A 25,007-nucleotide genomic window follows, 5' to 3' on the forward strand; every position below is an offset into this window, starting at 1 on the left:
TGTCACACCATATTTGCGCAGCGGTCCTACAAGCGCACTTTTTTTGGAAAAAAAACACTTTTCTAAATTTAAAAAATAAGACAACAATAAATTTGGCCCAATTTTTTTATATATTGTGAAAGATAATGTTACGCCGAGTAAAATAGTACCCAACATGTCACGCTTACAAATTGCGCCCGCTCGTGGCATGGCGTCAAACTTTTACCCTTAAAAATCTCGATAGGCGACGTTTAAAAAATTCTATAGGTTGCATTTTTTGAGTTACAGAGTAGGTCTAGGGCTATAATTATTGCTCTCGCTCTAACGATCGCGGCGATACCTCACTTGTGTCGTTTGAACACCGTTTTCATATGCGGGCGCTACTCGCGTATGCGTTCGCTTCTGCGCACGAGCTCGTCGGGACGGGGCGCTTTAAAAAAATTTTTTTTTTTTTTCTTATTTATTTTTATTTATTTTATTATTTTTTACACTGGAAAAAAAATAAAAAATAAAATTATCACTTTTATTCCTATTACAAGGAATGTAAACATCCCTTGTAATAGAAAAAAGCATGACAGGTCCTCTTAAATATGAGATCTGGGGTCAAAAAGACCTCAGATCTCATATTTAGGCTTAAATGCAAAAAAAAAAAAAAAAAATTGAAAATTGTCATTTTTTCAAATGACAAAAAAAAAAATGTTTCTTTAAGAGGCTGGGCGGGACTGACGTTTTGACGTCACTTCCGCCCAGCAGAGCTATGGGGACGGGCGAAGGAGATTTTTCCTTCACTCGCAACCCCGCACAGCTGCCGAACGGTCGCGATCTCCTCCGCCGCTACCGACGGCTCCGGTAAGCGGCGGAGGGCGCGGGAGAGCGGCGGGAGGGGGGGGCCCTCTCCCGCCGCCGATAACGGCGATCTCGCGGCGAATCCGCCGCGGAGACCGCCGTTATCATGTACCGGACCGCTGACACTAAAGATAGATACCTCGGTTGTGGCAGCAGCTGCTGCCGTTACCGAGATATCTATCTTTAAAGTTAGGCCGTATAAAGACGTACAGCGGTCTGGAAGTGGTTAAATCTGGGAATAGCCATCCATATAGTCGATATCCATATTATAAAAATCTTATGAATCACACCAACCCCTGCTGTGGTCAGTGCTAGCAATTTTAGTAGAGCTCAAATCTTAAAGTCTAGGACCGTGATGGCAAACCCTGGCACCCCAGATGTTTTGGAACTACATTTCCCATGTGGCTAAAGCTAAAGCACTCTGCAGTGTAGTGGAGCATCATGGGAAATGTAGTTCTAAAACATCTGGGGTGCCAAGGTTCGCTATCACTGGTCTAGGAGGACCATAGGCATGTATCAGAGTGCTGCTACTATAATGCTTCTCACAATTTCTTACAGGAATTCATTAAAAAGAATTGGGCAATGCAAATAGAGCCCCGCAGACATGTCAACCCATTTTCCAATATTAGTTTGCAAGTATGGAGCAACATTACTGATAATATCACCTGGTCGTGTGGTAAGTGGGTAGTAATATAACCTAATAATCAGAGTATTTGTTTTAAAACTACTAAATGGGTCAAAATACTTGACAAGGATCCTAGACTGACTCCATGTCTTTGTACCTTCAGGATCTTGCTGGTCGGGATGGTTTGCATGTTTAAAACTGAATATAATTGACCCCACCTCAAATAAGATTGTGATTCCTGCTGCCTGCCTGCCACCCCCTAATGCCGCGTTCACTGTCCAAGCTGCTGTAGTTCTCAGTGATGGGGAGACAGTGCAGGATGAACAATGCTTCTATGTGACCGCCAAGAACCAACTTCGACCCACAATCAGGTCAGCATACAAAACTACTGTTGTGTCCTGCATGTTTGTTATGAATGTATTTTACCTCCAAGACTTTTTTTTTCATTACTTTATTTTCAGCACAAGGTAACAATACAGAGAACGCATTATGCGCATAGCATATACATCAGAGCATTGGCGTATCTAGGGTATGGCAGCCATGGCAAGTGCCATGGGCGCCATATGAAGGGGGCACTGTTGAGTGGCTGGGCAGCAAGGCACTTACCAGGGTCTGAGGGTCTGAGGGTCTCTTCTTTCCTCCTCCAGAGCATAGGCAGGATCTCCTTTTCAGCAGCTTTGCTAATGGACAATGGCAGCGCTATCCCTGCTGCGTTCAGCCACACCCCTCCCCTGTTCTCCCAGGCTCTCCCATTCCATCTGGTCGAATTGGCAGCGCACAAAGAAGGAGGAACATCAGTTTCTCCCTCTCCTCTGTGAAAACTGAGGCCTTAAGTGATGAAGATTTCATCACTTCCAGTATTAGTTCTGCATTTTCCTGGCCTTGGAGGACAAAGGAGGGATCAGGGGTCTAATAAACCCCAGATTTCTCCATGAGCATATGTCACTACCCTAGGTATCAAAAGGGATGATAAATATCATTAGGTTTGTTAGCTGTTTTTTTTTTGTTAAGGTTATCTGAAAGATGGGTTTCAAATGTTTCGACAGGGGCGCAGTTTCAGGGCTTGCCATAGGCGCTATTTTTACTAGATACGCCTCTGCATCAGAGATAGCGTCATGTCCATACAAGGGTTCAGCAAAAAGGAACCATGCTACCACATATGCACAGTGTGCTTCCACGCAATGTCCCTTATGCCTCGTACACACGGTCGGACTTTTGACCGTGCAAAAGTCCGCCGTGACCCCATTGGATGTCCGACGGACAAAAAGAGAACAGGTTCTCTATTTAAGGTCCGTCGGACTTCCGACAAAAAAAGTCAGATGGAGGCTACACATGGCCGGTCTTTCTGAAAAAAAAGCCTGTCTGACTTTTTTTTCTCGGAAAGTCCAGCCGTGTGTACGAGGCATTAAAGGCATCGAACGGACAGTACATGCATAGGTGTGCACAGCCTGTAGCATTAGGGTGTACACCCCAAAGCGACAGTGTCAGTAGGGTAGTGATTGGTCAGTAGGGCAGTGGACGGTGTCAGTAGTTTTTATTCTTCTTATTATTATTTGTTGTTTTTTTTACAAATAAATTTGTTAACCACTTAACGCCCGCCGCACGACTATTTACGTCCGCAAAATGGCACGGACAGGCAGATGGGCGTATATATACGTCCTTGCCTTTCCGCGGGTCGGAACCCCCCCACTGCATGCGGCGGGTGGCTTACCTCGGTGAGCAATCCGGGACGACGGCGCGGCTATTCGTTTATAGCCGCTCCGTCGCGATCGCTCCCCGGAGCTGAAGAACGGGGAGAGCCGTATGTAAACACGGCTTCCCCGTGCTTCACTGTGGCGGCGCATCGATCATGTCATCCCCTTTATAGGGGAGACACAATCGATGACATCAGACCTACAGCCACACCCCCCTACTGTTGTAAACACACACTAGGTTAAGCCTAACACGTTCAGCGCCCCCTGTGGTTAACTCCCAAACTGCAACTGTCATTTTCACAATAAAGAATGCAATTTAAATGCATTTTTTGCTGTGAAAATGACAATGGTCCCAAAAATGTGTCAAAATTGTCCGAAGTGTCCGCCATAATGTCGCAGTCACGAAAAAAATCGCTGATCCCCGCCATTAGTAGTAAAAAAAAAAAAATTAATAAAAATGCAATAAAAATATCCCCTATTTTGTAAACGCTATAAATTTTGCGCAAACCAATCGATAAACGCTTATTGCGATTTTTTTAACAAAAATAGGTAGAAGAATACGTATCGGCCTAAACTGAGGAAAAAAATAATTTCTATATATGTTTTTGGGGGATATTTATTACAGCAAGAAGTAAAAAATATTGAATTTTTTTTAAAATTGTCGCTCTATTTTTGTTTATAGCGCAAAAAATAAAAACCGCAGAGGTGATCAAATACCACCAAAAGAAAGCTCTATTTGTGGGGAAAAAAGGACGCCAATTTTGTTTGGAAGCCACGTCGCACGACCGCGCAATTGTCTGTTAAAGCGACGCAGTGCCGAATCGCAAAACCTGGCCTGGGCATTTAGCTGCCTAAAGGTCCGGGGCTTAAGTGGTTAATTCATTTTTTTTTATTTTATTATTTAGCAGCTCCATTAGGGGTCTTTGGGGAAATATCAGGGGTCCAAACAGGGGGCATCTGTACACCATGGTGTGATTAGGGTGTGGCACACCCTGTGCACACGCCTATGATGTAAAGTAACCCCAGGGGACTACTTGGGCGGTCATCTCTGTACCCTGTGTTTTTCGAATTAGATTCAAATATCGGAGAAGAGAATGAATAAGACAGAAAGGAAAGAAAAGAAAAAGTTGAAAAGATAAAATAATATAGGGGGAAAGGGGGGGTACGGCAAACCAGTACGGTCACAGGACGTCAATTTAACGCAACAGGTATGAATACTCAGCAGAGAAAGTAAAGTTGTGCCAGTAGAACCACTTTTTGAGGAATTCTCTCCATGGCCACCAGCTCCTTCATTTCTTTAATTTCAGTAACCTTTTACAACCAAACAGAGATCAAAGATGGTGTCTGTTTCCAGAAAAACAGGATACAACTTTTTACCTCCAAGACTTAACCACTTGCTGACTGCCGCCTGTACATATAAGTTGGCAGAATGGCATGGCTGCACAAAGCAACGTACCCCTGTACGTTTCTTTGAATTTGACTCGATGTCCGCCGGGTACCCGCGATCGTCTCACGGAGAGGCAGAACGGAGAGATGCCTATGTAAACAAGGCATTAACCTGTTCTGCCTAGTGACAGGACAGTGATCTACTGCTCCCTGTCATCGGGAGCAGTGATCACTGTCGTGTCACTTGTAGCCCAGCCGCCCACAGTTAGAATCACTCCTTAGGACACACTTCATCGCCCCCTAGTGTTTAACCCCTTCACTGGCAGGGAATGAGCACCCCCACAGACAGCAATAAGACACACGCTAATCCAACTTAGTTTTACTTGCTAAAATGCAGTACATGGGATGTTTACTGGTTATTTGATGTGTAAAGAGACACTTATTTTCCCACCCATATGCTCGAAGGCTAGCAGCTTGCTGAGGGAACATGAAAAAGAAGGAAGCAGTCTATCTAAAGTCCTAAACTAACTAAAGGCTAAAACACACAGAGAAGCCAGGTTATACCATTGAAATGCAGTCAGCTTATTTTAATAAAGGGATTTTTATTTGATACTGACCTCAGCGCCCTGCTGTTCATTATCTTCTTCATGTACTTAACTTTCTTGATTCTAAATTTCTGTCTTGTTTGGACTTCTTTCATAAAATTATTTTGTAGAGGTTATATATTTACAAATGATTCTCTTGTTTCAGCTGTCTGAGTAACTGCAAGAATGTTAACCTTTCTGAGGCCATGGTGCTCTATGCTTCCTGTGAAAACTGCAATGCAGTTACATATACCTGGTACATTCAGGATAACTTCAATAAGGTTAGTTTTCAGTTGTTAGATTTAGAGTAGTAACAGATGCTGGTCTTAATGTTATCATGTGAATTACAAGGTACATATTATTAATCCCCATAACAACCAGTGAAATATCATCTTTTATTGTTCCAACCACCAAGCCTGCCAGTGGACTATTTTTACTTCTGAAAAAGTCCCTGCAAAGTCTGCCGCCGACATTACTGTAAGAGTGGTAAGGATGTGGAATCCTCTTCCACAAGCAGTGGTTTCAGAGGGGAGCATTGATAATTAAAAAAAACTATTAGCCACCTAAACGACCACATTGTCGGCATTGACCGATTAAATAGAAACTGTGTGTACCGCAGCCGGTCCGGCAGAAGCCAGCAATTCGGCCTGCTTCTGTCGAAGGGTCATGACCAAAAAAGGTCCCGATCAGCACTGTCAGCCATTGGATGAGAGCGCTGACCAAAGTGTTCTGGCGGGGGGGGGGGGTTGTTCCCCGGGGGGGTTGTTCCCCTGTCAGAACACAATAGGGCAGCAGAGAAGATCATAGTTATATAGTTACATAGTTGATGAGGTTGAAAAAAGACACAAGTCCATTAAGTCTAACCTGTGTGTGCCTTTTTATGTTAATAGTACATTGTGTACCCCTGTATGTTGTGGTCATTTAGGTGGCTATCTAATATTTTTCTTTAAGAAAAAGAGAATTCCACATCCTTACTGCTCTTACAGTAAAGAACCCTCTAGGCAGTTTAAGGCTAAACCGCTTCTTTTCTCATTTTAGTGAATGGCCGCGTGTCTTATTAAATTCCCTTGCGTGGAAAAGTTTTCTCCCTATTGTGGGGTCACCAGTACGGTATTTGTACATTAAAATCATATCCCCTCTCAAGCCTCTGATCTCCAGAGAGAATAAGTTCAATGCTTGCAGTCTTTTCCCTTAGCTGAGATCCTCTAGTTCCTTTATTAGCTTTGTTGCCCTTCTCTGGACTCTCTCCAGTGCCAGCACATCCCTCCACATCCCTCCTGAGGACTGGTGCCCAGAACTGGACAACATGCTGTAGGTACGCTGTACTAACAATTTAAATGTATAATTTGTCTCTCTTAGTTAGAGCCGGTTCACACCGGGGCGGCACGACTTCGGGGGCGACTCTGCAAGACGAATTCAGAGGCAATTAGCAAAATGACTTCTGTATAGAAGTCAATGCAAATCGCCCCGAGCCGCCCCTGAAGTCGTACAAGAACCTTTTTCTAAATCGGAACTATTGCATAGAATGGGACGCAACTCGTCAGGCGGCTGAGCCGCCCGACGTGTCGCCCCAGTGTGAACCGGCTCTAAATGTCGTTTTTTCTTAAATAATAATGGGGTGCATGCCTCTTGCTATAGATACAAATAGTGCTTTAATTACTTAATTGATGCAATTGCACATTGACTGTAGTATTCAAACTTCATATATTTTTCAGCACGGCTCAAACAATCCTTTTTTTTTTTTTGCAGTCTGTGTCCCTTCCTCCTGTGTGCAGTCTGCGTGATTTTAGGCCGAGCTCTCTGGTTTTGTTACAAAGTGACACATCCACACTTGTATTAAACAGCACCTTTCTACAGAGCCAATCCCAAGGGGCTTTCAGAATAAAGCTGATAGGTAAGTGTTGTTTTTGAAAACTTTTCTATATATTAAAGCCTAAGTTTAGGTATTTTTTTTTCTAAATCAGCACGTAGAACCATACTTATACTGAGGCCCCGTACACACGACCAAGTTTCTCGGCAGAATTCAGCCAGAAACTCGGTTCAGAGCTGAATTCTGCCGAGAAACCCGGCCGTGTGTACACTTTCGGCCAAGGAAGCCGACGAGGACCTCGGCGAGGAAATAGAGAACATGTTCTCTATTTCCTCGTTGTTCTATGGGAGAACTCGGCCCGCCGAGCTCCTCGGTGGCTCCAGGACTGAACACGCCGAGGAACTCGATGTGTTTGGCACGTCGAGTTCCTCGGCCGTGTGTACGGGGCCTGAATGAGAAGCATCCCTTATGCTGATGACTCCTGTCTCAGTTGAAATCTTCCATTCTCTGCCTCCCACATACCCCAGCAGTGGTAATCTTCCAATGCTGTGAGGGTTAATAAAAGCAGCTGGGCCTATCATCATCAAGAGTGCGACTGTGTCTTCCCTTTCTGCACCCCTCCTGCAATCATAGATTCTGTATTCTCGCTTCTAGCAATGAAAATCAAACTATGAATGGAGGACAGCTAAATGAATAAAAGATCCCCCTACTTCAGGTTGGGTCTCTGCTTGAATCCTTTAGCTCTCTCATTATGAATTTTAGTGCCAACTTTAACTTCTGGGAGGTTTATTTCCTGGGACTCCTGGTGGCATCACTGCCCAAACACATCATGTAAATATGGTGAATTATGCAATTTAGAGTGCCCATCATCTTCGATAGTAGAGCCCGGCACAATGATTCATAAACTATGGTTCCTTACCAGCTTTATTTTTCATAGAGATGTTTCTCCAACTAGGCCCTTTGGCATGTAAATGTTGGCACTTGCTTAACTTTATAGAAGTTGGCACTTGGTTAACCATTACAAACTCTTGGGCTTAATATTAAAATGTCAGACCCACTTATTGGGATTTAAAAAAATTTACAGATAAAGAAGCTTTATTTAAACTTTTCACACGTTCTTAATAAATGTCATAATAGAGCCTCAAAAAAAACTCTTTAGAATACGTTTTTACCCATTTATCTGTATCACCTGCAGCTAAATCCAGCAGGCATACTTGTCATTTATGAAAGTTTGGGGTTGTTGGTCTAATTCTTCCCTATCCTCAAAGAATATCTAAACCCAAGAACCAAATTTGAGATTTTTCAGGATCTTTTCCTTTATTTTCACCTAGCTATCCGAAAAGGCAACAAACCTCTAGGGTGACCATGCTTATTATGCGTACTGAATCTGGAGAAGAAAATTCAAAAAGTATAAAGTGGGGTGGGACTTTAAATGTGCCTCGGTGTGGTTAGAAAAAAATTATAAACCATACCATAATTTAAAAAAACATAGAAAATACTTTATTTACCATCCTTAGATGGAAATTGTTAAAAACAGATCACAGTTTGAGACAAATTACAGTTTTACGGTTTCTTTGATCCAGGGTGTGTGGGTCCTGGTCAGATGTATCAAGAGTATGACCTACACGTTTTATGGGTAACCCCACTTCATCAGGGCATTTAAAGTAGCACACAAAGAAAACAACACATAAGAAAAATGTTAGAATCAAATTTTGAAAGTACAATATCAACATCGTTATAAACTAATGATGGGTAAGAGCCGGTTCACACAGGGGCGACTCGTCAGGCAACTCAGCCACCTGACAAGTCGCGCTCCGCACTGTTCAATGGAACTGTTCTAATAGGAGCGACTCAAGTCACTGCGACTTAGAAAAAGGTTATTGCACGACTTTGGGGGCGACTCTGGGCGACTTGCATTGACTTCAATACAGAAGTCATTTTGCATGTCGCCTCTGAAGTCTTCTTGAAGATCGCCTTGCCGAGTCGCCCCCAAATTCGTGCCTCCCCTGTGTGAACCGGGTCTAAGAATATTATATATACAGCATTCAAAAATTTTTTGTTACATCATAAAGGCATTAGGCACTGAGGCGTATTTCAGGCGTTTTAGCGCTAAAAATACTGCATAAATATCGCCTGAAATACTCCTGCCCCAGCATTCTCAATGTGAAAGCCCGAGGGCTTTCACACTGAAGCCTCGTACACACGACCGAGGAACTCGACGGGCGAAACACATAGTTTTCCTTGCCGAGTTCCTTGTTAGGCTGTCGAGGAACTTGACAAGGCAAGTTTCTCCATTCCCGTTGAGGAAAAAGAAGACATGCTCTCTTTTTGGCTGGACGGGATCCTCAACAGTTTCCTCGTCTAAAAATGTACACACGACCGGTTTCCTCGGCAAAAAAAAAAATCCCAGCAAGTTTCTTGCTGGTTTTTGCCGAGAAACTCAGTCGTGTGTACGAGGCCTGAGGCGATGCGCTGGCGGGAGAAAAAAAAATCTCCTGCAAGCATCATCTTTGGAGCGGTGAGAACAATGGGACACCGCAGAGGTGCATTTCTGGTATTAACCCTTTTTCGGCCGTGGAGCCTGTGGAGATGACCTCCCAGGAAAGACCGGAAAAAACAGGGAATGGGGACTCCTATATGTAAATGATTTTATGAAGAATATGGTTATACAAATAGTGAAGGAAGAAAGGGAAAAGGGGGATAAAATGGAAGTAATTTTAGCAATAGAGATAGATAAGGGGAGAGGAGCAGGAAGGAATGGGGAGGAAAGGGGGGGAGAGGGGAGGGGGAAAAGGGAGGAGGAAAAGGGGAAAAAGGAGGGAAGGGAAGGAAAAGGGGGGGAGGAAAAAGAGGAAAATGGGGGGGGGGAGCAGCATTGTTACCACAGGACAGGTCTACAAACTCCTTTCCCTCTCCTATTCTTTTCAATCTTCTGGATTATGTTTTGCTCTGTTTAAATGTTTTATTCTGTTAATACTAATACAGTCTTGCTGCTGTCTCTGAGGTATGATATATACAGTAGTGACATGTCCATGAGTAAAACACATTTTGAAAATGAAACATCTGATTTTCCTAGCCAGATCCACCCAGGAATATGGTGAAGAAGTGAAAGTGGTCAGCACCTTGCCTCCACCAGAGGTGCCAAGCTGCAGTGTCTATCCAGAAGAAGGTTCTGTACTGACCAGTTTCCGGATCTCCTGCCTTCCTCCTTGTGCTCAAACTGAGTCTTGTTCTAGAGATGATCGTATATTCCTTACTTATTGTTTTTACCCCAAGCCAAGTAGGTGTTACCTACAAGAAATGTATGTACATTTATAATTACTCATTTCTGTTCATTTCTAGCCTTTGTGGGCCAGATCCACAAAAACCTGACGTAACTTAAAAAATCCAATTTAAGTTACACTGGCTTAAAGTTTCTACCTAAGTGCCTGATCCACAAAGCACTTATCTAGAAATTTCAGGCTGTGTAACTAAAATTCCGCCGGCGCAAGGCGTTCCTATTCAAATGGGGCGAGTCCCATTTAAATGAGGCGCGCTCCCGCGCCGGCCGTACTGCGCATGCGCGTCGGCCGTACTGCGCATGCGCGAAGTTACGTTACGCCGAGTTTTGAGGATCGCGACGGCTTAAAGTTGCGTCGGGGAAAAAAAAAATGACAGCGGCATGCATTCCTGAGGGAGAACTCCATGCCAATTTTCAACGAAAAAATCGGCATGGGTTCCCCCCCCAGGAGCATACCAGGTCCTTAGGTCTGGCATGGGTTGTAAGGAGACCCCCCCACGCCGAAAAATTGACGTAGGGGGTCCCCCTACAATCCATACCAGACCCGTATCCAAAGCACGGTACCCGGCCGGCCAGGAAGGGAGTGGGGACGAGCGAGCGCCCCCCCCCCTCCTGAGCCGTGCCAGGCCGCGTGCCCTCAACATGGGGGGGTTGGGTGCTCTGGGGCAGGGGGGCGCACTGCGGGCCCCCCCACCTCAGAGCACCCTGTCCCCATGTTGATGAGGACAGGACCTCTTCCCGACAACCCTTGCCATTGGTTGTCGGGGTCTGCGGGCGGAGGCTTATCGGAATCTGGGAGTCCCCTTTAATAAGGGGGCCCCCAGATACCGGCCCCCCACCCTAAGTGAATGGATATGGGGTACATCGTACCCCTATCCATTCACCTGGAGGCAAAAAGTAAAAGTTAATAAACACACAACACAAGGCTTTTTAAAATAGTTTATTAATCTGCTCCGGACGCCCCCCCTGTCTTCGTTATTAGCTCAATTACCAGGGGGGGCTTCTTCTTCCGCTCTCCGGGGGTCTTCTTCCACTCTCCGGGGGTCTTCCGCTCTCCGGGGGGGCTTCTCCGGACTCCGGGGGGGCTTCTCCGGACTCCGGGGGGCTTCTTCCATCTTCTCCCCTCTTCCGCTCTTGACTCGGCGAACCCCGGTTCTTCTGCAGCTCTCCGGTGCCTTCTTCTTCAGCGCTGGCTGCCTGCTATGTTTGTGTGTTAGCTCGATTTCAAACAGGCAGCCGGCGCGGTCTTCTGTGGCGTCAGGGTCTTCTCTTCCTTTCTTCCGATGTTGCCTCGTCGCCTCTTGTCGCTGTAATGATGGAAGCGCGCCTTGCATCACATTTATATAGGCATCACCGTCCCATCATGCTCCGGTAGGTACCCACGTGGTGGGTGCACGTGGGTAGGCACCCACCACGTGGGTACCTACCGGAGCATGATGGGACGGTGATGCCTATATAAATGTGATGCAAGGCGCGCTTCCATCATTACAGCGACAAGAGGCGACGAGGCAACATCGGAAGAAAGGAAGAGAAGACCCTGACGCCACAGAAGACCGCGCCGGCTGCCTGTTTGAAATCGAGCTAACACACAAACATAGCAGGCAGCCAGCGCTGAAGAAGAAGGCACCGGAGAGCTGCAGAAGAACCGGGGTTCGCCGAGTCAAGAGCGGAAGAGGGGAGAAGATGGAAGAAGCCCACCGGAGTCCGGAGAAGCCCCCCCGGAGTCCGGAGAAGCCCCCCCGGAGAGCGGAAGACCCCCGGAGAGTGGAAGAAGACCCCCGGAGAGCGGAAGAAGAAGCCCCCCCTGGTAATTGAGCTAATAACGAAGACAGGGGGGGCGTCCGGAGCAGATTAATAAACTATTTTAAAAAGCCTTGTGTTGTGTGTTTATTAACTTTTACTTTTTGCCTACAGGTGAATGGATAGGGGTACGATGTACCCCATATCCATTCACTTAGGGTGGGGGGCCGGTATCTGGGGGCCCCCTTATTAAAGGGGACTCCCAGATTCCGATAAGCCTCCGCCCGCAGACCCCGACAACCAATGGCAAGGGTTGTCGGGAAGAGGTCCTGTCCTCATCAACATGGGGACAGGGTGCTCTGAGGTGGGGGGGCCCGCAGTGCGCCCCCCTGCCCCAGAGCACCCAACCCCCCCATGTTGAGGGCACGCGGCCTGGCACGGCTCAGGAGGGGGGGGGGGCGCTCGCTCGTCCCCACTCCCTTCCTGGCCGGCCGGGTACCGTGCTTTGGATACGGGTCTGGTATGGATTGTAGGGGGACCCCCTACGTCAATTTTTCGGCGTAGGGGGGGTCCCCTTACAACCCATACCCGACCTAAGGGCCTGGTATGCTCCTGGGGGGGAACCCATGCCGGTTTTGTTTTTTACAAATTGACGTGGAGTTCTCCCTCGGGAAAGCATACCAAATGCCGTCGCTGGAATGGGCCTTTACAAGGTGTGACTAACTTTACACTTTGTAAAACGAGCCCTAATTTTACATTTGCAAAATAACACTTACGGCGCAAAAAAGAAGCTAGAAAGCTTTGTGGATCGCCTTAAGTGCTAATTTGCATACTAGCAACGGCATTTCGACTCGAAATGCCCCCAGCGGCGGATGCGGTACTGCATCCTAAAATTAGGCAGTGTAAATCAATTACACATGCCGGATCTTCTGTGTAACTTTGGAAAAAGCCTTTTGAGGATCGTTTCCAAAGTTACACACAGACTGAACAGCACTTAAGTCGGAGTATCTCTTTTGAGGATCTGGCCCTGTGTGTGGTATATTGTTTAACATCTGTAAAGGACAACATTATGGGGTTGATTTACTAAAGGCAACTAGGTTGTACATTTCACCATGGAAGTTGCACTTTGCGAAAGAATTTGCCCTAAAGCTTAGTGAATGTGAGGTTTCACTTTTACAAAGAATACCCAATCACGTGCAAGGATGAAGGAAGTCAGCAAAGTGTCACCTCATTTCCTTTGCCAAGCACATATTTTCACAGTTTATTTACCTTAATCAAACCCTTTGGGGTTGATTGACTGAAAATGGAGAGTGCAAAATCTTGTGCAGCTCTGCATAGAAACCAATCAGCCATTTTTTTTTTCTTCGAACCTTTAATTGAAGAAGCTGAAGTTAGATGCTGATTGGCAACCATGCACAGCTGCACCTAGGGTGCCCACGTGTCCCGCAATTGACATGTCTGTCCTGGGTCCCGGGCACCTTCATTCTGGGACAATACAATGTCCCGGGAATGAAACAGAGGACACAGCCACCCCCTACTAACTAATAACTACATTTCCAGAACTGGTTGCTAGGGTCAGCGCTGCCTGGCATCTTGCAACCAGTGACAATTTACTCTCAGACTGTGAGACCGAGACCGAGGTCTGCGCCTAGTGCAGCACTGCTGTCCCCACCCACCTCGGCACCTCCCCCTTCTCCGGCACCCAGCGGCAAGCAGCAGGGACTGGTATGATCTTTACTCTCCAGATCAGGGGTCTTCAAACTGCGGCCCTCCAGTTGTTCAGGAACTACAATTCCCATCATTCCTAGTCATGTCTGTGAATGTCAGAGTTTTGAAATGCCTCATGGGATGTGTAGTTCTACAACAGCTGGAGGGCCGTAGTTTGAGGATCCCTGCTCCAGATATTGACGCCACTCCTTTCCTTCTACACATGTGGGTCATGCAGAGGGAGTGACAGCAGCACTGCATCTGGTGGCAGGCTACGGGTGGCAAGCGGCACTGCATCTGGTGGCAAGTGGTACATTCACCTGACAAATAACCCGCCGCCAAATTCCCCATCAACCCCCGAGGCTACATTTCCCCCCGCCCTCCCTCATCTTCTTTTGGGGAAGGTGAGAGAGGGGGTGTGTCCCTGAATGGCAGTTTGGAAATGTGGTCACCCTAGCTGCACCAGATTTTGTACTTTTCAGTTTTAGTAAATCAACTCCTATATGTTTGAAATCTAGATTTGGCAAAGAAAGAAAACCTTGTATGTGCTGTTTCGCCTGGTGTAAATATTCTGATCATGTAGGAATAAAAATACACACACATGGGTTTTCTACCAGGAACAGTATCTATATGGAATTTATATGTGACTTCCATGTGTGCGTGGGCTCTGGTTTCCTCTTACAACTAAAAAAAAAAAATAACATAACATAACATACATAACTTACATAAGTTAAATTCTTTCACTGAAAATGTTCCTGCTGTGTGTATAAACATTACACTTATAACTGTTTTGCCTGTGGGGACTTGTGAATTTTTAAGCTTTGCCTGAAAGGACATAAATATAAATCTCAGGGCCCTATATCAAAATTGTGGTTTGCTCTCCCAGTTCAGTTTTCTTTTGCCCTGATGTTGTTAGTTTACTATGCGCCTTGACAACTATGATGATGTTACCTGTCAAGAAGGATATTTAGCATCAGAGCGGTTAGTACTCTGAGGCCTCGTACACACGACCGAGGAAAAGACACATCATTTTCCTCGACGAGTTCCTTGTTAGGCTTGTCGAGGAACTCGACAAGCTTGCTTTGCGTACACACTGTCAAGACAAAATCTCCTCGTTCTCAAACGCGGTGACATACAACACATACAACGGCAGGGGAAGTTCGATTCCACTTGCACAACCATTGGGGCTGCTTTTGCTAATCTCATGTTACTGCGTGTTAAGTAAAAGTTTGGTGAGAGACGATTTGCACTTTTCAGTCTGTTACAGCGTGACAAATTTGTTATCTCCATTACAAACGCTACTTTTACCGAAGGTGCCCTCCCGTCTCATACTTTATTCTGAGCATGCGCGGGTTTCTTAGCATACACACGCTCGCGTTTCTCGTCGAAAACCAGCCCGACGAGGAACACGACGAGGAAATTGAGACTCCCGATGAGGAAAAAGAGAACTTTTTCTCTTCTTTCCTCGTCGAGTTCCTCAACAGTTTCCTCGATGAAAAACGTACACACGGCCGTTTTCCTCTGCAAAAAAGTTCTGCCACCAAGTTTCTTGATGGATTCTATCGAGGAAAACGGTTTTGTGTACGAGGCCTCATAGGTGCAAAATGCTGCATAGAGGGCAGGTAACATGATTTTAACAGATAAAGAAATGGGCTGATCAGCACGCCTAAAATGAAGATAGTATAGAGGAGTATTTTTCACAGATAAAATATTCTTGCAAAAAATAAAAATATCTCCCAACCGTCCCCCCAAATAATTCTCCAAAAGACTAATTTTACGCTATCTAGAAAATGCTTGTTCTGGTCCCGGATTATAAATATTAACCACTTCCATAAAGGGCATTTTCACCCCCTTCCTGCCCAGACCAATTTTTAGTTTTCAGCGCTGTCGCACTTTGAATGACAATTGCGCGGTATTGCGAAGTGGCTCCCAAACAAAATTGGCACCCTTTTTTCCCCACAAATAGAGCTTTCTTTTGGTGGTATTTGATCACCTCTGCGGTTTTTATTTTTGCGCTATAAACAAAAGAAGAGCGACAATTTTGAAAAAAACACTGGCCCAGATTCAAGAAGCACTTGCGCCCGCGCAACCATAGTTGCGCGGCGCAAGTGCTTACTTGCTCCTGATTCAGGAACCTCGTTACACCGAATGCAGCCTAGGATGTGACAAACATAAGCCTCCTTATGCCTTCACATCCCTGGCTGCATTCTTGCGTTGGCCGCTAGGGGGCGCGGCCTTTGTGATCGGCGTGTAGTATGCAAATTGCATACTACCACCGATTCACAAAAGTTGCGCGGGCCCTGCGTACGCAAGGTACGGAGTTTCCGTACGGCGCCTTTAGCATAAGGTTGCTCCTGCTAATAGCAGGCGCAGCCAATGCTAAAGTATAGCTGCGCCTCCCGCTCGCGACGTTCAAATTTAACGTCGTTTACGTAAGTGAACCGTGAATGGCGCTGGACGCCATTCACGTTCACTTACAAGCAAATGACGTCCTTGCGACGTCATTTGCCGCAATGCACGTCGGGAAAGTTTCCCGACGGAGCATGCGTTGTTCGCTCGGCGCGGGAGCGCGCCTAATTTAAATGATTCCCGCCCCCGGCGGGATCATTTACATTAGGCAGCCTTGCGCCCGGCTGCTTAGCATATTGCCCGCGCAATTTACGGAGCAACTGCTCCGTGAATCGCGGGCAAAGCGCAATATTTGCGTGGGCGCAGAGAAAAAAATTTGCTCTTTGCCCACGCAAATATTGCGCGATTCTACTTGAATCTGGGCCACTATCTTTTACTTTTTGATTTATTAAATATCATAGTTTTTTTTTTTTATTTCCTCAGTTTAGACCGATACGTATTCTTTTACATATTTTTGGTAAAAAAAAAATCGCAATAAGCATATTTGATCGGTTTGTGCAAAAGTTCTAGCATCTACAAAATAGGGAATAGAATTATGGCATTTTTATTTATTTTTTTACTAGTAATGGCGGCGATCTGCGATTTTATTGTAAACGTGACATTGCAGCAGAGTTATCGGACACTTTTGACACATTTTTGGGACCATTCACATTTATACAGCGATTAGTGCTATAAAACTGCACTGATTGCTGTGTAAATGTGACTGGCAGGGAAGGGGTTAACACTAGGGGGCGAGGAAGGGGTTAATATGTTCCCTAAAATGTGTTCTAACTGTAGGGAGACTTACAAGGAGAGGAGACCGATGTGTGTTCCTCTGTACTGGGTACACACATTGGTCTCCTCACCGCTGACAGGACATGTATCTGTGTGTTTACACACACAGATCCATGGGCCTGCCATGATTGCGGGCAATCGCGTGTGCCCGGAAGACATCGCAGCCGCCAGGCACGCGCACCGGGTCTTAGCAATGAAAACCGGCGGCACGCGCCCCCTAGCCGCCCGGGAATGCAAGGACGTCATATGACGTCCACTCTGAGGGAGGGAGGGTTACAATGACTCGGTAAGGAAAGTGTTAACTTGACATGAGCTATGTGTATCTGCAGAAATAATAATCATAATAGCCAAATCACAACTGCAGACAGTCTACAGCAGTGGTCTCAAAGTACCGGCCCGGTACTTTTTGTGAGCTGGCGCCATCTGGTGGTGAGCCGTTGGTATTACAAGTTATTACCACCAGATGTGAGCTGGCGCCATCTGGTGGTAGCCGTTGGTATTACAAGTTAAGCATTACAGGTTAAACAGCACTTCTAATGTAATTTTACACTATTTTCACTGCCATCTTCTTCCCTCTAATTAGAACCCCCAAACATTATATATATTTTTTATCCTAACACCCTAGAGAATAAAATGGCGATCGTTTCAATACTTTCTGTTACGCCGTATTTTGCACAGCGATCTTACAAGTGCACTTTTTTGGGAAAAAATTACACTTTTTTTAATTAAAAAATAAGACAACAGTAAAGTAATCCCCATTTTTTTTAATATTATGAAAGATAATGTTACGTCGAGTAAATTCATACCCAACATGTCACGCTTCAAAATTGCGTCCGCTCGTGGAATGCCGACAAACTTTTTTACCCTTTAAAATCTTCATAGGCGACCTTTAAAAAAATCTACAGGTTGCATGTTTTAAGTTACAGAGGAAGTCTAGGGCTAGAATTATTGCTCTCGCTCTACCAATCGCGGCAATACCTCACATGTGTGGTTTGAACACCGTTTACATATGCGGGCGCTGCTCGCGTATGTGTTCGCTTCTGCGCGCAAGCTCGTCGGGACGGGGTGCGTTTTCTGGCTCCTAACTTTTTTAGCTGGCTCCTAGATTCCAAGCAAATTTGTCAAACCCTGCCTTACACCAGTGCTGGTGGTAATAATGCGCTCGCTGACGCCACTGCTGGGGGGTTAATAATGTGTTCGCTGACACCAGTACTGTTGTTTTTGAAGTTTGAAAGTTTGCATGCGGCCCCCCATGGCATATGAAAACTTGTCTTGCGGCCCTCAGGTAATTTGAGTTTGAGACCCCTGTTCTACAGTGTACCCTGATTATCGTACTAGTTCCCTGTTTAAATTGGGATAAGATTATTTAAACACACAACACAACACGATAGACACACCTGCATACCTAATGCACACATAAGTCTTTGCAATTGACACTTCCAGTCCACATAGTCCAGGCATGTCCAAAGTCCGGCTTGTGGGGCCAATTGCAGCCCGTGTTTCGGTTTAATATGGCCCCACTGGTATTTTGCATATATATATCTTTTGTGGCCCCAAGAAGGGGAGTAGGATGAGTGCCATCAGATTACATACAGGAGTATCTCCTGTTTACTTGGTGGCCTCTGTAATAGGAACTCCCGTCTCCTGGGTTGCCATTGGACGACTGATCTGTCTATCATATGAGCTATGACTAAGCACTAGTTTCAGTGCGAAACGCGTCAGCAGTCGGGATTTATTTTATGTTGCTGTGACTTGTAGTGCTGTCCTTTTTTTTTTTAATAAAGACTACAACTTGTTCAGAGTGCGGCTGTCCAGAAACAATTTTTGTTCCTGCTTTGCTAAGTGCATTGCCTGCACCTGAGTTGTCTGCAACGGAGGATATTCATCTGGGTTCCCACCTGGAGCGGCTATTCCCTTTTCCCTGTCTATCATAGGAGGCAGTACTTTGTATTATTAGAGGCGGCTGAGTAAACAGGAGATTCGCTTCTTTCTGTTAAAAAAAAAACAGGAGACTCGTCTGTATGTAATCTGTTGGCGCTCGTCCCGCCCCCATCCCTGTCCCCTCCGAGGCTGCAGACGGCCATGGATCAGGCTGCACTGATGGCAATGGTGAGGCTGCATTCATGTCAATGGTGAGGCTGCATTCAGAGGCTACATTCATAGCAATGGTGAGGCTGCATTCATGGCACTTGTGAGGCTGCATTCATGGCACTTGTGAGGCTGCATTCATGGCAATGGTGAGGCTGCATTCAGAGTCTGCATTCATGGCAATGTTGAGGCTGCATTCACGGCACTTTTGAGGCTGCATTCATGGCAATGGTGAAGGAGGTCCTTTTGGGCACTGACCCTTATTTTGCTTCACAGTTCTTTATTTAAAATGTAAGTTTTTTCCTGAAACTTCCCTCTTAAAGTGAAGGTGCGTATTATACGCCTGTGCATGTTATACGCCGATAAATACGGTATATCCAAATAACACGCCCAAGCTCATCTTGAGACTCTTCACCGCACTCAGCCACAAAGGCAAGATCATTTTTGTTTGGGCAGTGTATTTCTTCATTTGCATTTAATTTTAATGGTTCAAAGAATGTCAGGCAAAATGGCCGGCCCTCATGCATGTTCACTTCATCAAATCTGGCCTCTTTAAAAAAAAATGGACACCCCTGACATAGTCCATAGTAAACACCCCGGCACTACTCAATGTCTCCTTCCAGCACTTACCAAGTACTTTTTTTTATTTGTACCATCTCTCCCACACATGTTCTGTGATGTAGATTACTATTTCCCTCCAGGCCTCATGGATCAAACAACCGTGGAGACATTAACAAACAAAGTTTATTTACTAACTGCAAATAAGCTGTTTGCGTTCCAAGTAAAGTTATACTTTACAAGTGAATTTCCCCCAGAGCTTAGTGAAGGTGGTGAAGTTTCATGTTGCATAGAATACCCAAACATATTCAAGGAAAATTAAAAAACACAGCATTTTTGCTTGCAAGTTATGGGATGATGGAAGCCAGCTGAGCTTCACCTCAATCGACAAGCTCTGGCGAGCAAAGTGCAGCTTCCCTTGCAAAGTAAACAAGCTATTTGCCTTTAATAAATCCCTAATGATGTGGCTGATTGACCTCCCATTTGATGGTGACTGCATAGTTGTAGGCAACGCTGTATCCTGGCCTAGGCCAACAAGGCCCAGGCCTAGGGCAGCACTTTCCAAGGGGGCAGCACGGAAAGAGTATCCGCTGGCTTGCGCTACACTGTTAGGACCAGATCCACAAAGAAATTACGCCGGCGTATCGATTGATACGCCGCGTAATTTCTAAGATCCCCCGTCGTATCTTTGTTTTGTATCTACAAAACAAGATACGACTGAATCAGGGCTCGATCCGACTGGCGTACATCTTAGTACGCCGTCGGATCTTAGGTGCATATTTACGCTGGCCGCTAGGTGGCGCTTCCGTTGATTTCCCCGTGGGGGAATATGCAAATGAGCTGGATACGGCGATCCACAAACGTACGTCCAGCCGGCGCATTTTTTTACGTCGTTTCCGTAAGGCTTTTTTCGGTGTAACGTTACCCCTGCTATATGAGTCGTAGCCAATGTTAAGTATGGACGTCGGGCCAGCATCAAATTTTTCATTGTGTACGTCGTTTGCGTAAAACGTTGGCGAATAGGGCTTTGCGTAGAATAACGTTCACGTCGAAAGCATTGGCTTGTTGCGGGTTAATTTGGAGCATGCGCACTGGGATACCCCCACGGACGGCGCATGTGCCGTTCAGAAAAAACGTCATTTACGTCGGGTCAAGACGTATTAACATAAAACACGCCTACAACTTAGCCATTTGAATTGCGCACCCTTACGCCGACACAGTTACACTACGCCGACGTAAGTTACGACGCTAATTCTTTCCGGTATACGGAAAATACGCTGAAAGTTACGGCGGCGTAGTGTATCTGAGATACGCTACGCCGGACGGAAAAATGTGCAGAGGTACGTGGATCTGGCCCTTAGTCTTATGGGGCGGACTGGGCTGATTTTGTCTGTCCTATTTTTTACCATCCCTGTCCCATTGCAGAGATGTCTCTTCACTTTCTGCCCCATAGCTAAACAGGAAGTAAGAGGAAATCTATGCAAATTAAGGGAATTCATTACCCCCCCCCCCCCAGGCCCTCAGAACTAGCTAGCCCTCAGGGTGGGTCTTAAACAGCAAGGGGTGTGGCCTTGACAGAAAGGAATGGGTCATATTTAAAGCGGGGGTTCACCCACATTTTTTTTTTTTATATTAGATTGAGGCTAATTGTGGGAAGCAGAATCGGGTGTTTTTTTTTCTAAATCAATGCAGTACTTACCGTTTTAGAGATAGATGTTCTCCGCCACTTCCGGGTATGGTCTTCGTGACTGGGCATTCCTATTTGATTGACAGCCTTCCGACCGTCGCATACAGCGCGTCACGAGTTGCTGAAAGAAGCCGAACGTCGATACGGCTCTATACGGCGCCTGCGCACCGACGTTCAGCTACTTTCGGCAACTCGTGACGCGCAGTATGCGACGGTCGGAAGGCTGTCAATCAAATAGGAACGCCCAGTCCCGAAGATCATACGGAAGCGGCGGAGAAGATCTCTCTCTAAAACGGTAAGTACTGCATTGATTTAAAAAAAAAACACCCGATTGTGCTTTTCACAATTAGCCTCAATCTAATGTTAAAAATTTGTTTTTCGGGTGAACCCCCGCTTTAAATTAGGGGGTGCATGAGTTTAGTCAGGCCTAGAGCAGCACAAAACCTAAATACACCACTAACTGTAGGACCATCACCACTTGGCAAAGCCAGCAGCATGACACCATTTACAATTATAATTTAGTTGTCTGGGTGGCATTCTATGGAAACAGGTGTATTAGCGCTTCCACCTTCTCAAATCTGCAGCTCCACCCAGTGCTCAGACCATCAGGCTGCCGATGCCTTTTTGAAGCATGGATAACTAGAGGAAAAAGTCAGCACTTGGGGTAACATTAACTATCGGTCTTCCTTTATTGAAAAAACAGCTGACAATTGTGCGGCCGTGTGATGCTGTGCTCACATAAAATATGTCCTTTTTTTTCCAAAAATAGAGGTTTCTTTTGGTGGTAGTTGATCACCTCTGTGTTTTTTTATTTTTTGTGCTATAAACAATTTTGAAAATAAATATATTTTTTACTTTCTGCTATAAAACATATCCACTAAAACATTTTTTTTAAATCAAACTATTTAATCAATGTAGGTCAATGTGTATTCTGCTACATATTTTTGGTAAAAAAAACTCCAAATAAGCGTATATTGATCGGTTGTAAAAAAGTTGTAGCTTCTAGAAAGTATGGGAATTTTTTTATTAGATTTTTTTATTCTTTACTAGTAATAGGGGCGATCAGTGACTTCTAGCGGGACTGCAATATTGTGGCAGACAAAGCAGACACTAACTGATACTTTTGACACTTTTTGGGGAGCAATGATACTAATAAAGTGATCAGCACTAAAAAAATATACACTGTCACTGTACTAATGACACTGGCTGGGAAGGGGTTAACAACAGGGGGAATCAAAGGGTTAAATGTGTTCCTAGCCAGTGCTTGTGTACTGTGGGAGGTGCTTTCACTAAGGGAAGGCATAGATCTGTGTTCCCGCTTTGCAGGAACACAGTATCAATGCTTTCTCTTCTGACAGAACAAGACAATCTGCCTTGTTTATATAGGCAGATCGCCGTTTTGCCTGTTTACTGAACAATCGGCAGGTGCCGGGGAACATAGAGTCCACGGTACATGTCGCTGGGCTCCTGCTGTGTTTGATCACAACGGGGGAGGGCTGGTGGCAGCGCACCCCAGACCCGAAACAGTCTGATCACGTACTAGGTATGTGATCAGAAGCACAGCGGCCGCCCTGTCGCAGTATATCTAGAGTGGGCGGTCCGCAAGTGATTAATCAATGCCTGATGGACGAAACATGTTGGCTGTTTTAAAGCTGTTATGCATGTTATTTTAATAAAGAAATAGCGCTAGTTGATGTTACCCTTTGTGCTGACTTTTTCCTCTAGTGATCTAAAGGTGGCATTCTGACCACCACTGTAATGGCCATTTTTGCCATTTACCCCTGATGGATTGATTTTAGAAGTTTTCTTCTTAGGGTTCCTCTGGGGGAAAAAAAGTTGAGAAATGGCACTCTAAAAAAAAAAGGCGCAATAAAAATGCCATGTGTACCTTCAGAATAGACTAGGACGACCAAATAATTTTGTGATTTATAAAATATTAATATAGCAATACACCTTTAATACGTCAAAAAGACTAATAAAAAGCAAATTTATATATTATGCTACAATAGTAAAAAAAAAAGAACCTTGAAAATGATGACTCTGAACTACATTGAACCGTTTACTTGAGCACAGTCACAAAGATACTTGTCACCTAAACAAATTACAAATCTCCTTTATACGGTATCAGCAGAATTAGAATTTCGGGGAAAGCCTTGAAAGAACTGCTTAATAAGCACAATATTTCATAAATGTCACATGGATTCAGAAGAATTCTTAATAGAGTTCTCTATTTTTAAGTTGTGACCTTTTGTCCACAGCCACATACACAACATTAGGTTAACAAAAGTCAGAGAGTGGGTCAGGATGCAACAAGTACAGACGTACAATCATCTACAACAGTCAATTGACTGATGATTTATATCTATCTACAGTGGGGATCGAAAGTTTGGGCACCCCAGGTAAAAATTTGTATTAATGTGCATAACGAAGCCAAGGAAAGATGGAAAAATCTCCAAAAGGCATCAAATTACAGATTAGACATTCTTATAATATGTCAAGAAAAGTTAGATTTTATTTCCATCATTTACACTTTGTAAAATTACAGAAAACAAAAAAATGGTGTCTGCAAAAGTTTGGGCACCCTGCAGAGTTAATATCTTGTACTGCCCCCTTTGGCAAGTATCACAGCTTGTAAACGCTTTTTGTAGCCAGCCAAGAGTCTTTCAGTTCTTGTTTGAGGTATCTTTGCCCATTCTTCCTTACAAAAGTCTTCCAGTTCTTTGAGACTTCTGGGCTGTCTGTCATGCACTGCTCTTTTAAGGTCTAGCCATAGATTTTCAATTATGTTGAGGTCAGGAGATTGTGAAGGCCATGGCAAAGCCTTCAGTTTACGCCTCTTAATGTAATCCCCCGTGGATTTTGAGGTGTGTTTAGGATCATTATCCATTTGTAGAAGCCATCCTCTCTTTACCTTCAGCTTTTTCACAGATGGCATCAAGTTACCATCCAAAATTTGCTGAAATGTTATTGAATCCATTTTTCCTTCTACTCGTGAAATCTTCCCTGTGCCACTGGCTGCAATACAACCCCAAAGCATGATTGATCCACCCCCATGCTTAACAGTTGGACAGAGGTTCTTTTCATTAAATTCTGTGCCCTTTCTTCTCCAAACGTACCTTTGCTCATTCCGGCCAAAAAGTTCTATTTTAGCCTCATCGTTCCACAGAACTTGTTTCCAAAATGCATCAGGCTTGTCTATATGTTCATTTGCAAAGTTCAAGCGCTGATTTTTGTGGTGAGGACGTAGAAGAGGTTTTCTTCTGATGACTCTTCCATGAAGACCATATTTGTACAAGTATCTCTTTATAGTGGAATAGTGTACCACAACTCCAGTGTCTGCCAGATCTTTCTGGAGGGATCGTGCAGTCAAACGTGGGTTTTGAATTGATTTTCTCACAATCCTGCGAGCTGTTCTGTCTGATATTTTTCTTGGTCTTCCAGATCTTGCTTTAACTTCCACTGTTCCTGATGACTGCCATTTCTTAATTACATTCCGAACAGAGGATATTGACATCTGAAAACGCTTTGCTATCTTCTTATACCCCTCTCCAGCTTTGTGAGCGTCAACTATTTTCAGTTTCAGTTTTCTAGACAACTGCTTAGAAGAACCAATGGCGCTGATTGTTGGGCATTTAAAACCTTTGAGATTGACATCACCTGGTCTTCCCAGACAACGATTGAGAATTGACACTGGCAGGTCTCAGCTTTGCAAAGGGGGCAGTATATGCTATAAATTCTGCAGGGTGCCCAAACTTTTGCAGAAGCCATTTTTTTGTTTTCTGTAATTTTGAAAGTGTAAATGATGGAAATAAAATCTAACTTTTTTTGACATATTATAAG

The 25,007-nt window shown here is 44.9% G+C and overlaps 1 protein-coding gene across 1 annotated transcript in view; it reads left to right on the forward strand.

Moving 5' to 3' along the window:
* PKD1L2 (polycystin 1 like 2) overlaps positions 1-25,007 on the forward strand; it is a 163,557-nt gene that overhangs the window by 23,862 nt on the left and 114,688 nt on the right. The window contains exons 10-14 of the mRNA XM_040329156.1: positions 1,384-1,501; positions 1,614-1,821; positions 5,281-5,395; positions 6,864-7,008; positions 10,001-10,204. Of these exons, the coding sequence (XP_040185090.1) occupies positions 1,384-1,501; positions 1,614-1,821; positions 5,281-5,395; positions 6,864-7,008; positions 10,001-10,204 (790 nt within the window). The remainder of the gene's footprint in view (positions 1-1,383; positions 1,502-1,613; positions 1,822-5,280; positions 5,396-6,863; positions 7,009-10,000; positions 10,205-25,007) is intronic.

The sequence above is a fragment of the Rana temporaria genome, chromosome 11 (assembly GCF_905171775.1).
Source record: "Rana temporaria chromosome 11, aRanTem1.1, whole genome shotgun sequence".
NCBI classification, from domain to species: domain Eukaryota; kingdom Metazoa; phylum Chordata; class Amphibia; order Anura; family Ranidae; genus Rana; species Rana temporaria.